The 14,874-nt window shown below is 38.8% G+C and overlaps 1 protein-coding gene across 2 annotated transcripts in view; it reads left to right on the top strand.

Annotated features, from left to right (window-relative positions):
• pla2g4ab (phospholipase A2, group IVAb (cytosolic, calcium-dependent)) overlaps positions 1–14,874 on the top strand; it is a 39,647-nt gene that overhangs the window by 12,051 nt on the left and 12,722 nt on the right. For both annotated transcript variants that reach the window (XM_012851643.3, XM_036140939.1), the window contains exons 5-13: positions 160–273; positions 595–632; positions 901–1,045; positions 4,686–4,822; positions 6,076–6,298; positions 7,919–8,033; positions 10,996–11,133; positions 11,218–11,307; positions 13,430–13,495. In XM_012851643.3, coding sequence (XP_012707097.2) covers positions 160–273; positions 595–632; positions 901–1,045; positions 4,686–4,822; positions 6,076–6,298; positions 7,919–8,033; positions 10,996–11,133; positions 11,218–11,307; positions 13,430–13,495 — 1,066 coding nt within the window. The remainder of the gene's footprint in view (positions 1–159; positions 274–594; positions 633–900; positions 1,046–4,685; positions 4,823–6,075; positions 6,299–7,918; positions 8,034–10,995; positions 11,134–11,217; positions 11,308–13,429; positions 13,496–14,874) is intronic.

The following is a 14,874-nucleotide window of genomic DNA, read 5'->3' as shown; positions in this document are numbered from 1 at the left end:
AGGTGTCATCTAAGAAAAGAAATTTTTATTTTTTTTCGTGAACAGTTATATTGTGGTTTCTTTAAAATCAACCTTTTTGAATCTAAATATATTCCAGAATTACTCATACAACTAACCTTAATATGTTGTAAAGCATAAACTGCTGTTTATCCCAATCAGCTAACGTTAATGGATGCCAATTATGTGATGGATGAGACACTTGGGACGGCATCCTTTGAGATCTGCAACCTCAAAGTGGGACAGAAAACGCTGGAAATTTTCAGTTTTGGAAAAGTAAGCCTGTCGCTTTTGTTTTTTTCACTGTCATATCCATATCCTTGAAAGATTATGTCCTGTTGTGTCTAAGTGTCATGTGTGAATTGTGTGCATTCTGAGCCGGTGTTTGTCTCACCAAAACTTTCCTTATGGTCACGCATAATGACAATAAAGATTCTTGACTGATTCTGAATGAAAGATGTTGTTGTAACGCTTCAGTTAACCATTGTCATTAAGGAGGATAGTTGCATGTTTATCGAGGTGCTTGTGTGCCAAAAGGGTAACATCTTCTGTGGCCCTTGTCACACTTAAATAACCACATATTATTCATGTTTACAGGCAACCAAAGTACACTTGGAGATGACAGTGGAAATCTGGTATGTCTTTAAAAAAAGATTGAACATTGTTCATTTAGATTTAAACCGTGATATTGGTTTATAAAGTATCTGTTACAGCAGAATTAGATCAGAAGCAGCATAACAAAATAACCAAGTAATCTAATGTGTAAGCTGACAGCAGATCTTATCTGACTTGAAGATCCGTTTTGATCTTCCTGCTTACAGATTTTTATCTCTAACCACCTCTCAGCTTAACATGCGTCATCATTTTAGTAAAACCTAAATCTTCTTTTGTTTGTATCTTTAGCACAAATTTGGACCTAAGGTTTAGCCTGGCCCTTTGTGACAAAGAGAAGCAGTTCAGAAACTCCCGCAGAGACAGAGTGATGCTTGGCATTAAGAAGCTCCTTGACATGGAGAAGCCTCGTTTCCTCCCCAGCTCTCCGGTGGAGGTAAGTACAGAACCACAGGGGGAAATTTACTTTCATTTGCATTTGAAATGAAAGCTGGAAAGTCATTTCTATCAGGTTGCAAAGTCATAACTGAAATTCTCAACTTTTTAAATTTCGTTCTCATGCCTAGAAACAAAAAAACGGCATGTACGATCTAATTTCCCACAATTAAGTTCTCACCAGCAAACACTTCACCTGTTTGACTTTAAACTCACTGGTCTTGAAAAGTGTTTAAGCTCTGCTTCTACTTCACATGTACAGCTTCTATGTTGTATTTCAGTTATTTAGCTGCTCAATTAAAAATACACACATGAAACCCTGAGATGTATGTAGAACCTTGCAAGAGTAATAAACTCTTTCAACTTTATCCACCTTTTTTCACATTACTAGCATAAAATTGTCTTATTTTATGAAAAGGAAGTAACACATAATTGTGAAGCAGAAGGGAAATAATGTTTTTCACATATTTCGCAAATAGTAGCTGGTTTGGTTTAGCGTACATTTGTATTCAGACCTTTTCTACTTTGATACTTAATGAAAACAATCGTTCTATGAAGACCTCAGAGGTTGTTAGAGACCTTTAGAGAACAAACAGCATCATGAAGACCAAGGAACACATCCGTCAGGTCAGGTTGAAGTGTAACGCAGAATTAGGTTATAAACCAATATAGAATAGATTAGAAAGATATTGTCCCAGAGTGGGGAAATTCATGTGTAACAGCAGCGAAGTGACAGGCAAATGATTCAACATTTGAAAAAAAGATGTGAGTAAGAGACTGTACAGTAAGGGCAAATTTAAAACATAGGAAAAAAAATACTGTAGTTATTGAAACTAGCATACTCAGATTACAGAAATGCACAACTAAGTGGGGTGATAAAAAAATTATAAAACTATGTATATTTGTGCATAAAAAAATAACAGGGGACTCCAGGAAATGCAAAATGACTGCAAAAACAGCAGGTTTGTAAACACTTACTGGGTTTGTTGGTAGCAGTGATAGCTTTGCAGTCTAACAGCTGCTAGGAGGAAGGATCTGCGATATTTGCTAGAGTCTTTTTGTCTACCACCTCCTGCACCGGCTTGAGGTGGCATCTTTGAACACTGCTGCCTTTCCTGATGAACTTATGTAATCGCCTCCTCTGAGAGGAGGCGATTACATAAGACCTTTTTCAACTTTCCCGAGTTGGAAAAGGTCTTGAGAAGTCAATCCTCCCATGCAAGGTCAGGTCTAAAGGTGTGTAGCTGCTGAGCTCTTTAGGATCTGTGGAGGATTGTTTTTTTTGTTTTTTTCAATGTCACAGAACAACAGAAAAGACCATGACCATTACTGTTTAATGTTTATTCTCTCTATAAAAAGCATAAAAGTCATGGCAAACAGACATGGTGGCCATTTCTCAACTGACGGAGTTCCTTTCTCGTCAAGTCCGTTCTTGGCAAGAACACAGGAAGTACGGACTTGGGGAGAACGGGAGTACTCAGAACGTATCTCTGTGTATTGGAACAGAAGCGTACTCGTGTACTCGCGACATCACCACACGCACAGCTCTCTGGACCTGCATTTCACCTCCTGTTATTAGTGTGTTTAGATGATGATAAATTATTACTTATATTGATCATAAAATGGTAATGGTAAATGGCTTGTACTTGTATAGCGCTTTAACTAGTCTTGACAACCTCCAAAGCGCTTTACACTACAGTTCAGTCATTCACCCATTCACACCCTGACGGTGGTGAGCTATGCTAGTAGCTACAGCTGCCCAGAGGCGAGGCTGCCTCTGTCAGTCTGCCCCAACATTTTTGGCTTCCATGTGACTTCATGCTGGTTCCATAATTTGTTACCAGAACATTCTCCTTGAGACGCAGCTCTCAGCGTATCAGCACTTTCTTCATCCAAACAGATTTATAGATCATACCTGTCAATCCGAATCACACCTCTGGCAGCTTACGAATGTAAATGGAAGAGTCAGACAGCAACAAGGCCAAGACATTATTTATAAAATGAAATAATTGTATAAATAATGTATTCATTGTCGAATGTGAGAGGTAATATTTTGTGTTAAATAAATTATAATTTAAGTTCTTTCTTAACATACAAAACTATTTATACACTACACCATTTTTTATAGAAAAATTTTTAAAACAATATTTTTAGTATCTAAAAAAGCCTATATTAAAAAAAGCTGCGGCCGCGGTGCTTTCTGAAGAACGCACGAGTCTGCTCTTATGCATTGCTCGATAAAGAGGGCGGGGAAGTACGCATATTAAGAAACGTCCGGTGTTTGCGTTTAAAATATTTATTAAAATTCAAGATAAAGCCCTTGTGCAAGCTAACATGGCAGGTGTGCTGAGGCTGCTGTGAATCAGGATCCGTAGCGTGATATCTGACTGATTCGTACGGCTTGACAAGGTTCATGGTCAGTGAGGTGTCCAACTGGGACAAGACAAGGAAATGCACAGAAAAAGAACATAGTTGGAAACTTTGCAGGAAGGCAAAGGAGGAACGCTGGACCTCTACTCACTAAAACTACAATAATCTGGCACTGGCCGACTGTGGAAATCCAGCATAAAGGCAGAAGACCCAGTGAACTGAATAAGGCTGATTATGCCGTGTAAGATGGGAGCAGGTGTAGCTAATAACTGCCGGGTGCAGAGGAAGAAAAACAGACAGCCAGGCCAAAATCATAACAATAAAACTATATTTGGCAATTGACCCATATTAAGGAAGCACTATGGTCTAGTTCACAGTCAGCTCAGTGCAAAACCAAGACTTGTTTTTCCCAGGAAGGTAACTGACATTTAACCTGCCATTTTACTGGTAACCTGAAAAACAGGAAGGTTGATGTTGGCTCCAAAAGCTGCTTTTCATAATGCATTACATAAGCTTTGCCATTGACATGAAACGACATGATATTCCTAACATGTGCACATATTGTCTAGCATTCGGTATTTGGAAGCATGTGCCAGTATAATATAAAGGGGGGGGGGTCTGCTGATGCTTACAGTAGGATCTTTGTTCTACTGCACGTTCCCCTTATCTCTAGCTCTGGGGAAGATTATTGAAAAATGACCAAAGACAAACAGCCCAAAGCGTTCAGGTCTGTTGCCTTTAGACACTACTATCAGGCTTTGGTTCAGACTTGCTGACATTTCACAAACTGTTATAAATTATTTCAGAAAAAACCTCTGATAGAAAGCTCGTGACCTTTTCTACCATGCATTTAGCTAAGCTTCCTTTCCCACCAGTACTGTTTTGGCCTGATGCCTCTTTTGGCTGGCGATAATCTCTCGCCAGACTTGGTCCGTCCTCATTGTACGAGAAGTTGCAGAGAAATTAGGTATCCAGTTACAGCCTTGTACTGTGAACTCCCTTTAGAGGCTGACAGTTAAAATATTTTGACATGATGGATATTACAGACTGGGAAACGGTGTTGTTCAATATGAATTAGGAAATAGCTGAAGATATTAAGGCACAAGCTGGGGAAGGGTCTGCTGCAAAGACATGATGTAGCCAGCTTGGCATTCAAGCTATGCAAAGTGAAGTTACTTAACCTGAAAGACTGAATCTATTATTTACAACTTCTGTTAAACATGACTTTCAGTTATTCTTCCTCTCATTATGACTTGGCATGTGTGTTGCAGGTTCCAGTGATAGCCATAGCTGGCTCCGGAGGGGGTTTCCGTGCAATGGTTGGGTTTTCTGGAGTGATGAAAGCCCTGTTTGAGTCTGGAGTCTTGGACTGTGCCACATACATTGCAGGCCTCTCTGGATCCACATGGTCTGTGTTTACTTGCTCTGTTTTCTTCATGCTTGTTTTATATATATATTTAAATACTATTTTATTTTCTCATTATACCTTATATTTATTTACCAGTCATATATGTTTTCATTTTCTAAACTCCCCCCCCCTCCCCCCATCTTTCTATGCCTTAAACACTCTCTTAGAAAGGTATATACACCCTTGAACTTTATCACATGTTTTCACCTTACAACCATAAACATATGTGTATATACTAACAAAGAGTAGTTCATTTGTTGAGTGGAAGGTAAATGATACATTTAATTCAATTTTATTTATTTAGTGCACATATATAACATAACGTTTTTCACAAAAAAAAATCTAGTGCATATTTGCATTTATGCCCCCTTAATCTGATAGCCTTAATATAATCCAATGCAACCATTTGCAGTCAAAAGTCTGCTAGTAGTAAAAAGCATCTGAGCGTGTAATTTAAGCACAGACTGTCGGTTTGGAGTTTTGGAAGATAAACCCAAGGTGCAGACAACAGCTCGGAAGTCACTGGAGGTTATGAGGCAATAAAAAAAAATTGTAAGCATATCACAGAGCTCAGACCATCGAATGAAAATCAAAAGAGTAATTCAAACCTGCAAAGGCATGACCATCCACATGTGGAAGACCTGCAGACACAGTTCAGTTGGAAGAACCTGTTTCATGCCTTTTCACAAATCTGATCTTTATGGAGGAGTGGGAGGAAGAAAGCTATCGATGGAAGAAAAAAAAAAACGTAACTTTTACTCAACATCACTTAGAACACACAATCCTCACGGTAAGACCATTCTACTGCAGTGGTGTTTGTGGAAGAAGGAGGTCTGGTCCACATGGGATCAAAGTTAATCTTTTTGGTGTACATGCAAAATTACCATGTGTGCCAGAAAACGAACACCATACATCACCCTGATGACACAATGCATACTGAGACTGATAGTGGTGGCAGCATCATGCTGTGGTAATACTTTTAGGCAAATTTAGAGTTGGCAGGAAGATAAGTAGAGCTAAACAAATGGAAATAAACCCAGAAGCTGCAAAAGACTTAAAACCTTCCAGCAGGGCAACAGGGCTCACATAAAATCCCAATAAAATACACCAGAGTTTGAGGTTGTACAACAACAGCAACTTCTGCACTCCCTTTTAAAATGCAGCCTAATATTTAGACATTTTTTAAGCTAATTTAAACCAGACTAATCCCTGAATCCACCTCTTCCTAACTTGCTTCCTCTTCATCTCTCCAGGTACATGTCCACACTCTACTCACATCCTGACTTTCCAGACAAGGGTCCAAAGGACATCAACAATGAGCTGATGAAGAGGGTCAGCAGTAACCCACTCCGGCTGCTGCTGCCCCAGCACATCACCAACTATATCCAGGCTCTGTGGACCAAAAAGGCATCGGGGCAGCCAGTTACGTTTACCGATATTTTCGGTATGCTCATAGGAGAGACGCTTATACCTGCGGTAGGAGCCACCATACAGCTGCTATTGATTTGACTCATGAAATATCATTTATTTTCTCTATATTTGTTAATTACACCGATGTCTTAGTCTAAAGGCTGGTTCACACGGCAGGATTTTTAGCCCGATTTTGCCCTGTTCTTCCCCTTCCAAGAGGCGCTGACTATCGACGTCTCTCTTTACATAATCTTGAGAGGTATTCCTACCATGTGTGGCGTGTTAAGAGTGATGGGGTCCATCCGGTGGAACGTTGGGACCGCTCCGACCCCAAAACAGGGATATTTGACATGTTGGATTGTCTTGCCCCGATATCCTAGCATGTGTGGTGTCCCCAGTGGACAAACAGGCAAGCAGACTGTTGAATGTGACGTGTAGCCAATAGGGCTGGGCGATATGGATTAAAAAATAAATCTCAGATTTTATCATACCAAATCCGATTAATCGATTTTTTCCTCCTTTTTGTTTCATAAAAAGAAATTAAAGAAATTATATTAAAACCTTGCTTTTTATGTCAAGTATTTCGTCAGGGAGTTGACCTGAATTCAAAGTGCAACTAAAAACAAGCTGTGAAACATGCTTGTAAAACAAGATGGCAGCCGTGCCATTATAAAAAAAATGAAAATATAACAAAACATTTGCTGCTAGTGGTATTACACATTGAGCTAAGAACAGGCTTCACTGCACTTGTGAACTTCAAACTAAGTTAAAATAAAAAGTAAATAAGTAACTGAAGTACCTTGAATTATGGTAAAAAAAAGTTTCCACTTAACAATATTTTTACAATACATTTGCCTAAACATATATTCAGCATCACATGCTGTTCTCTTCATGGAAACCCAATGAGTGTATTGGCAAAATAAAATCCAGATTTTCCAAAAATGAAATCTTAAAGAATTGTAAATTTGAATTAATCGATTTATCGCCCAGCCCTAGTAGCCAATCAGAAAGCGAGGTGAGGGAAACCCCAAAAAGAAAAAAAATAGCAGCAAACGCAGAAACCCTGTTCATACTGTCTTCACTTCTTTAATCAACACCTTTTCTTTTTATTTATATTTTTCTCTGTTAAAATCAGTACACAAACTTTCGCCATTATTCTTCCCTGTCATCCATGTTTATTTACTCTGACCTCACGTTTGATTTTGAGAGGATTCACAAGATTTCCTGTTTGATAACTGAATGACGCTGAGGGAAATCTGTTCGTGTGTGGTGTGTTGTTCTCGCCGTCTGACCGAACTCCACAAATCTGTTATATCTGCACCTTATCCTGAAACTTACTGCAATTTACTGTGATTTTTCAAGCTGTATGCAAACGAAATTTCGTTCTGTACGCACTCTGTGCATACAAAATGACAAATAAAGTGTCTAAGTCTAAGTCATATCTATGATTTTTTTCTCATTACGTGTGGTGTCTCTCAGGCTTTAATAATCAGCCGACGGTTTTAAAATCTTGCTGTGTGAACCAGCCTTTACTCAACCATCAAACATTACCATCTTTCATTTAGAGTTATGTTTCATGTAAAGGTCATGTTGGGAAAAATTGATTTTTTTTCTCCTTATTGTGGTATTGGAGATGTTAACATGTGTGAGTGTGAAATGATCTGAAGATTATGGTCTCTTTATCAGAGGATGGATATCAAGCTAAGTAAAATCCAGGACAAAATCAACCAGGCCCAGAGCCCTCTACCTCTCTTCACATGTTTACACGTCAAGCCAGATGTTTCCGAGCTCATGTTTGCAGGTAGTTCTTACTCTTTTTTTTTTTTCCTATGTTAATTTTCATCTCACATGCTTCATACGCCCAGCAGATCTGTTTTTGCATTTATGATGAGTAGCAAATACAAGTGTTCAGTTAGGCCACATGCAAAGTGAGCATCCAACACATTTTCCTTGTCAGGTTGTGCTGGTGTCAAAAGAGAGGATGTGGCGTGATGTTTTGAGTCTTCATTGGCTTTACAGCCACAGAAAATATTAACTTAGCTAAATAAAAGGAACTGGGCCTTAGTTTGTGGTTGTTGTGGGGTAGTCCTATGTTGCACAGGTGCTTCCTCTTTGTTAGTGTGGCCTCTACAGTAACAGCTTTAGTGTGTCAAGTTTGTTTAAGAAATAATTACATAAGGAAACAATTAGGCCCTTCCAGGAACTTTAAAAGGAAGCAGTCTAAGAGTCGTGTTGCTGGAGGGGGGGATTCCACAAGAAGTTGCCGACTGCTAAAATAGTGCTATCTGACCTCGACTCTTTGCTTTGGCAGAAGAAACATCCTCATTCCTCAGGAGTTGGCGGCAGGCTTGTGACAAGAAACAGCAATGATTAATAAAAGAAATGATTTTAGTGCCATGTTTAAGACTCGTGAGTTAGTCTCACTTTTAATGCATATTTAAGAACTGTGAAATAAAACAAAATCACTGAATTACAGGTTAGCTCTGGTATTTTGTTAGTTGTCCGTCTCACCTGTCACAGAGCGCACTACATAAGAGATGCAGATATAGCCACTGAATCCATAAATTGCATTTCTAACTCATGTCTGATACAACCTCCATATTTTAACATGCTCAGTACTGATAGATTATATTTTAAATGTGGTGTTTTATGATTTTGCAGTATTGCTAAGAGAAGTGCTTGGGCACTCTTTGTAAAGGCCGAGAGGACACATTAAGTTGCGCATCATGTCGTGTGTGTGTGTGTGTGTGTGTGGGGGGGGGGAGGTTGTTAGCAAACACAGACGTGATTTATTCAAGCAGTATTTGTTCTAAAATGTTTAATCCCCGGTCTAGACGTTTGACCGCTATGGTTTGCATTATTTTGTGGCTTGAGGAAATGGCCAAATGCAAAGCACTGATAGGAACTAAGACTTCAGTTAGTCACTACAAAATAAGGCACTGGGAAGCCAATAAGACAATAGGAGGATCTTTAAGACTAATCCAATACACAACTAACTACAGCCTTTCAGGGCATAGGTGTCAGGGAAAACTGGATATGCAAACATATTTACAAAGAGTGTTGTGTAGGCAGGTACTATACATCAACTGGGGCTGACTCGACATAGGTGTCAACACAATTAAAGGAGCAGACTAGGGGAAGTAAAGCTGGGCACACATGCCCTACCACACTAAAACAGGAACTACAAATGGGGCTTACAAAACACTATTGCAACTGGAAGAACAAGATAAAAAAAAGTAATAAACGAAATGAAACCACGAAGACAAATGTGACAAAAGCTTACACTGACATTTAAAAAGCTAATTCCTGTTAGGAAAATGTTCACATGTTTACAAGGAAGCTATACAGCTGATATGTTGAATACACAGCCTATAGGTTTCAGCTGTGTATTCAACATATCGTAAAATCGTTTTGGTTATTAACGAACCTTGAGTGTCGTTATCAGCAGACCTGCACTAATCTTTGTGAGATCTCAAATTACTTTCTTTATGCTCCTTTAAGCCCCTTCTGGTTGAATAATTTGCAAATGTTTTCACAGCAAATATGACTTGGATTAATTTAGAATCTGTTTATGTTTGAATAAATATCTGAATGTATTTTAGACTTTGCAGAAACATCTGTAGGTGTGTAATTTCCCTTAATTAACAGTTTAACAGAGGTTCACAGATGACTCACATTTCCTAGTGGTACTCGTACTGCTACCTTATTTGTTTTCCGAGAAGGGGGTCACACGTTTGGCTTGACTAAGTGTGAACTTTCCTGCCTAGTCTTTTGCGACAAAGCTGACCACAAGTAAACTAATACCGCTCTTGTGGTTGGTGAAAATATCGTGCAGTTCCACATTGGCACATATTTAAAATCATGATGCTCTCTAGGTGTACATGTACACATGTACTAGAGAAATGACACCTAACAATAACAAAAAACATTCTGACCTCTTGATCCAGCAAAGCAGTAAAAATTTTGTCGCCATTACTAAAAAAGTAGATAGAGCCCAGTTGATGAATAACCATTGCGTCAGGAGGAAATGTAGTTCCGTCGGTGTGATTAGTAAAAGTAACGATTGTGCCTCCAGAGCTGTCTGGCAGGTTCTTAGCCGTCTTTACAGGAATCTTTTTATGACGTTACCCTGAACAGTTATTCCCCTAAAGTGACAGTTATATATTTACATATGCTGGTAGAATTTCAGATGTTTTTTTTTATCATCAGACTGTTGCATTTCTTTTTTTCAAATCTTAATCACATCAGCAATTACCCAAATGGCTCTAGTCAAACGGCGTGAGCTAGGAAGCCTTTTTTGTTGTTGGTAATGAAGTACTTTACTTTCCCAGATGGTAAAGGTGTCATTATTTCTTTGCAAAATGCTTCCAGTTACTTTAAATTCTTGGACTGTGTCACATAAACTGCACGTTTCAGTTCACGGCCAAGTGTCGAGACTAAAATTGGCACTTCAGAAACGATTTTTTTTGACTTAGCCAAAAACAAATGTGTTAATGAGATGAATTTCCTCCCTGGGAATCTGTTTTGATGCTGGTGGGTAAAGCATGTCCCAAAAAATGAACCTGGTTCCTGGAAAATGCTGCAGAAGTGGAAACATTATTTTATATTCTTGCACTTTTAAAGGTTTTAGTGTTCTCATCCAGAGTAGAGACCTTTCTTTACCTAACCGTAACCCTAGCATTTACATAATCAAGGAATAATTAGGCATTGAATTTTTTTTGTTTTTGATCTTTCTCATGGTTTACTTTCATTGCAACTTGCAGACTGGGTGGAGTTCAGCCCGTATGAAATCGGAATGGCAAAGTACGGTACTTTCATGACGCCTGACCTGTTTGGAAGCAAGTTCTTCATGGGGTCTGTCGTGAGGAAGTATGAGGAGAACCCTCTTCATTTTCTGATGGGTAAGGATCATGATTTCAACCGGAACACTTAGTACGGGGGTCTTCTGTTGTTTAATGCTGACGGGCATGTTTTTGGCATGGCAGGTGTGTGGGGAAGTGCCTTCTCCATTCTGTTCAATCGAGTGCTGGGAGTCAAGGACACAGTCGGAGGCAGCACCATGGAGGAGGAGTTAGGTAATTATTCTCTTTGCTCCATCTTTGTGCTTTGACTTACCTATAGCATCCCATCATGCTCATGATCAAAGAGACGAAGTAAAAAAACAAATGAGATAAGAAGTATTCTAGCTTTTCATCAGGAGATGGTTGTTGAATTGTTTTAATGTCTTGTTTTCAAAAATTTATTTATTGCATATTCAGCCCTTTTGTACAATATTCATTAAATAAGTGCTATAGTTTTTGTTAAATCAGCGTGCCCAAAACTGCACATTAGACGCCCATACAGAAGAGAACTGCGTCATACAGAAGCAGCAAATATCTCAACACGTCTAGTCTTTTCACATTTTAAAATAATGAAAAGCACCTACAAAATCCTTTTCAAGGTGGAAAATGTATCCTTCATCATCAATATAAGTTCCTCCAAGACTAGGTATTTGGACAGAAAGCTCAGTTTGTAAATATGATCTGCTGATAGATTAATGCACTGTTTGGAGCAGAGATACCAAAAAAAAAAAAGTTCAAAAAACAAACAACAACTGGACTTCTTTTTCCCGATGTTTGAAGACGTTTCGCTTCCCATTCAGAAAGCTTTCTCAATTCTAATGTCTGGAGTAGTGTGGAGTTCCAAGCTTTATATTATTGCCCAAAAAGGCCATGTTATGACTTAGATAACATGCAAATTAAACCAAAACAGGTCCACCCGTTAGCAGAGATACAGCTTGATCGTCATAGTTGTGAGAATTACTACATCTCTTTCCAAAAAAAGTCATCTTTGCAGACCTTTCTATAAGCAACAACTGATAGAAATCTTGGCAGCAGTGCACATGAGATCAGACGAGACAATCTGACTGGGATGAGTTGGTTTAGGCAGGTATAAGTAGACAGGAGAACAGGTGAGCACAGTTGACACTAATTGATTGCTGCAGGTGGATCTGATTGGTAAGTGACAGATGGCTGTTGGTTGAGGGGAGTGGAAGCGAATAAGTCCAGAAAAGTCCAAAGCAAATAAAAACCCAAATAATGACATAAAAATCAGTATGTTTCCCCTATTTATTAAATACATAGTTCAATTTCTCTTCTGTGTTATAACCTTGGATTGTGTCAAAATTAGAATGAGCAGGTAAGACCTCAGTGAATCACAAAGCAATAGTGGCCTGAAAAAAAATCACTGCTCAGTGCATCTTAAGTGTTATAATAAATAGTGTCTGAGCTTTGAAACTCTCTAACGATAATTCAATTTAAAAAGTGGATCACATTTGTAGATTCATTACAGTCAGAGCAATACATTCAAAACATTTATATTTGGTGAATTTGATAATTTTTCCAAGAGATTAATGGAAATATTTAGTGGAGGTAAAAAGTGTGGTATGAATAGTGCACAAAAAAGGGAATAACTGCAGAAAAAAAAATCAAATTTTTGGCCTTATTTAGTATTATTTAGCATAAAGAGTCAAATAAATTGTCGTCCTAACGATATTTTATTGAGACGCACCAGAAAAGAAATTTGCAACAAAATGTTTCTGAATTTACCAACAGAAAATGCATAAAAAATATAAGTAATATTTAAAATCAAGCGTATTCAGGCTTCTTCTAACCGATCTCAGCCCAAGATTTGGGTTCTGATAGCAGCCTCCTGTTTCTAAGTAGCTGACTAACAAGAGCGTGTAGGGAACGTCTTCCCACTGAAATGGAAATCACAACATGCCTAAGATCCTTTCGTCATCTCTCATTTTGGTATACGTAGATTGCTTTTAGTTCACACCTTTTAAACGCTCTCTAAAATATGCAGTGTGAGTTAGTGTATGGCGTCTGTTGTAGCTACCAAGGGGAGGTATTGACTTCCTCGCAGCTCACTGCCTCTTTGTTTGGCTGGAGGCTTTTGTATGCAGTGACCTTTACGTTATTCAGACAGACTCTGACAATGTGTTGCACAAACGTGTGAGAATGCCTCCGCCTAGTTTAAGTACGTTGGTAATCTGGAGTTTCACCGTTCTCACAGTGATAAGGACATGTTGGTAATATGATAATGCCGCAAGACTTAACATAACAACATATCAGCTACAGTTTTGATGTGTGACATTAAATAAATAAACTTCTTTTAAGACATGTAGCGTGAAGGATTGTTTTGTGTGTCTTACAGAGCATATCAAACCCCAGCACATCGTTGGAGAAGACAGCCTTGACAATGACGATGAACCTAGAAAGGGTGAGCTGAGAAATCCTTTCTTTCCTTTACAAGGAATTTCCTCTGCAGCATTATTCACAGCTAACTTTCCTGTGAATGCCTTCGTAGAAGGTTTCCTTTTCCGTCCGTTTGTTGTGATAAAGCTTCGTGAGAAAAGCCGCTTTGCTTCAGAGAAACTGCTGTCTGTAGTCATAAAAAAGTACTGAATAGTGAGTTTGAAAAGTAAACTATAAATAGAAAGAAAGAAGAAGACAATGTGTGTGTGTGTGTGTGTGTGAGGGAGAGAGAGCGAGAAAAAGAGATCAGAGATGCAGGGTGGGTCAAAAGAAGAAAGGCTTCGGTTTCAGATTAACTCTGTCCCTGCAGATGATGATGTCCATTACCAAAAATCTCGATTTTTTTTTTTTTTGGGAACTTGTTCAGAACTGCTTCTCTTTTTTTGTATACAGTTGACATCTTTCTGTAACAGCAAATGACCTATGCATTTCACAGTGTCTACACAAGTGTTAGCACTCATGTTTTGCACATTTTGATAAAATTAAAAACTTCACATTTTCAAAGGATTTCTGGTGGTCCACTCAAACCAGCTTTGTAGCCCCTGCTAAAAAAAAAAAAAAGCCTCCCCAAGCATTACCATACCATACCATCTTTATTTATAAAGCACTGGAAAACAGCCAACAGCTGAAACAAAGTGCTGTACATCGCTACAAGCTAAAACACGTCCATTAAAAAAATAAAAACAAATAAAAAGATAATGGGGCTGCACAGTGGAGCAGTGGGTAGCACTGTAGTCATGTAGCAAGAAGGTCATGGGTTCAAGTCCAAGTCTGTATAATCTGATTGAACTTGTTTTAGGAATGTGACCTGAGATGACATGTTTCCTGAATTGGAAACTGAACTGAAATAACATTGAATTGAATTGAAGTCCTACCCTTGCCCTGGGTCTTTCTGCATGAAGCTTGCATGTTCTCCCTGTGCATGTGTGGGTTCTCTCTGGGTACTCTGGCTTCCTCCCACATGACTGTTAGGTTAACTGGCCTCTCTAAATTCTCCTTAGGTGTGAGTGTGTGTGTGAATGGCGACCTGTCCAGGGTGTACCCCGCATCTCGCCCTTTGACAGCTGCACCCTTAGCGACCCCACAAGGGATAGACGTGTTAGAAGATGGATGGATGGAAAAAGATAATTCATGAAAACGCTTAAAAGAAACAATAAAGCCAATTTAAAATGAAGACTAGGTCTCGCTACTGTTAAAAGCCAAAGAATAATAGTGGGCTTTAAGGCGAGATTTAAAAGTGGGCACCGGCCTTCAAGATCATAGAAAAATCACATTTTAAAGATACTATTGGAGTTGGATAAGAGGTTGTTTTGGCTTTATTTGTGAAATCCAGCAAAGACAGTT

The sequence above is a fragment of the Fundulus heteroclitus genome, chromosome 9 (genome assembly GCF_011125445.2).
Source record: "Fundulus heteroclitus isolate FHET01 chromosome 9, MU-UCD_Fhet_4.1, whole genome shotgun sequence".
NCBI lineage: Eukaryota > Metazoa > Chordata > Actinopteri > Cyprinodontiformes > Fundulidae > Fundulus > Fundulus heteroclitus.
This window is presented reverse-complemented; position numbering and strand designations above follow the sequence as displayed.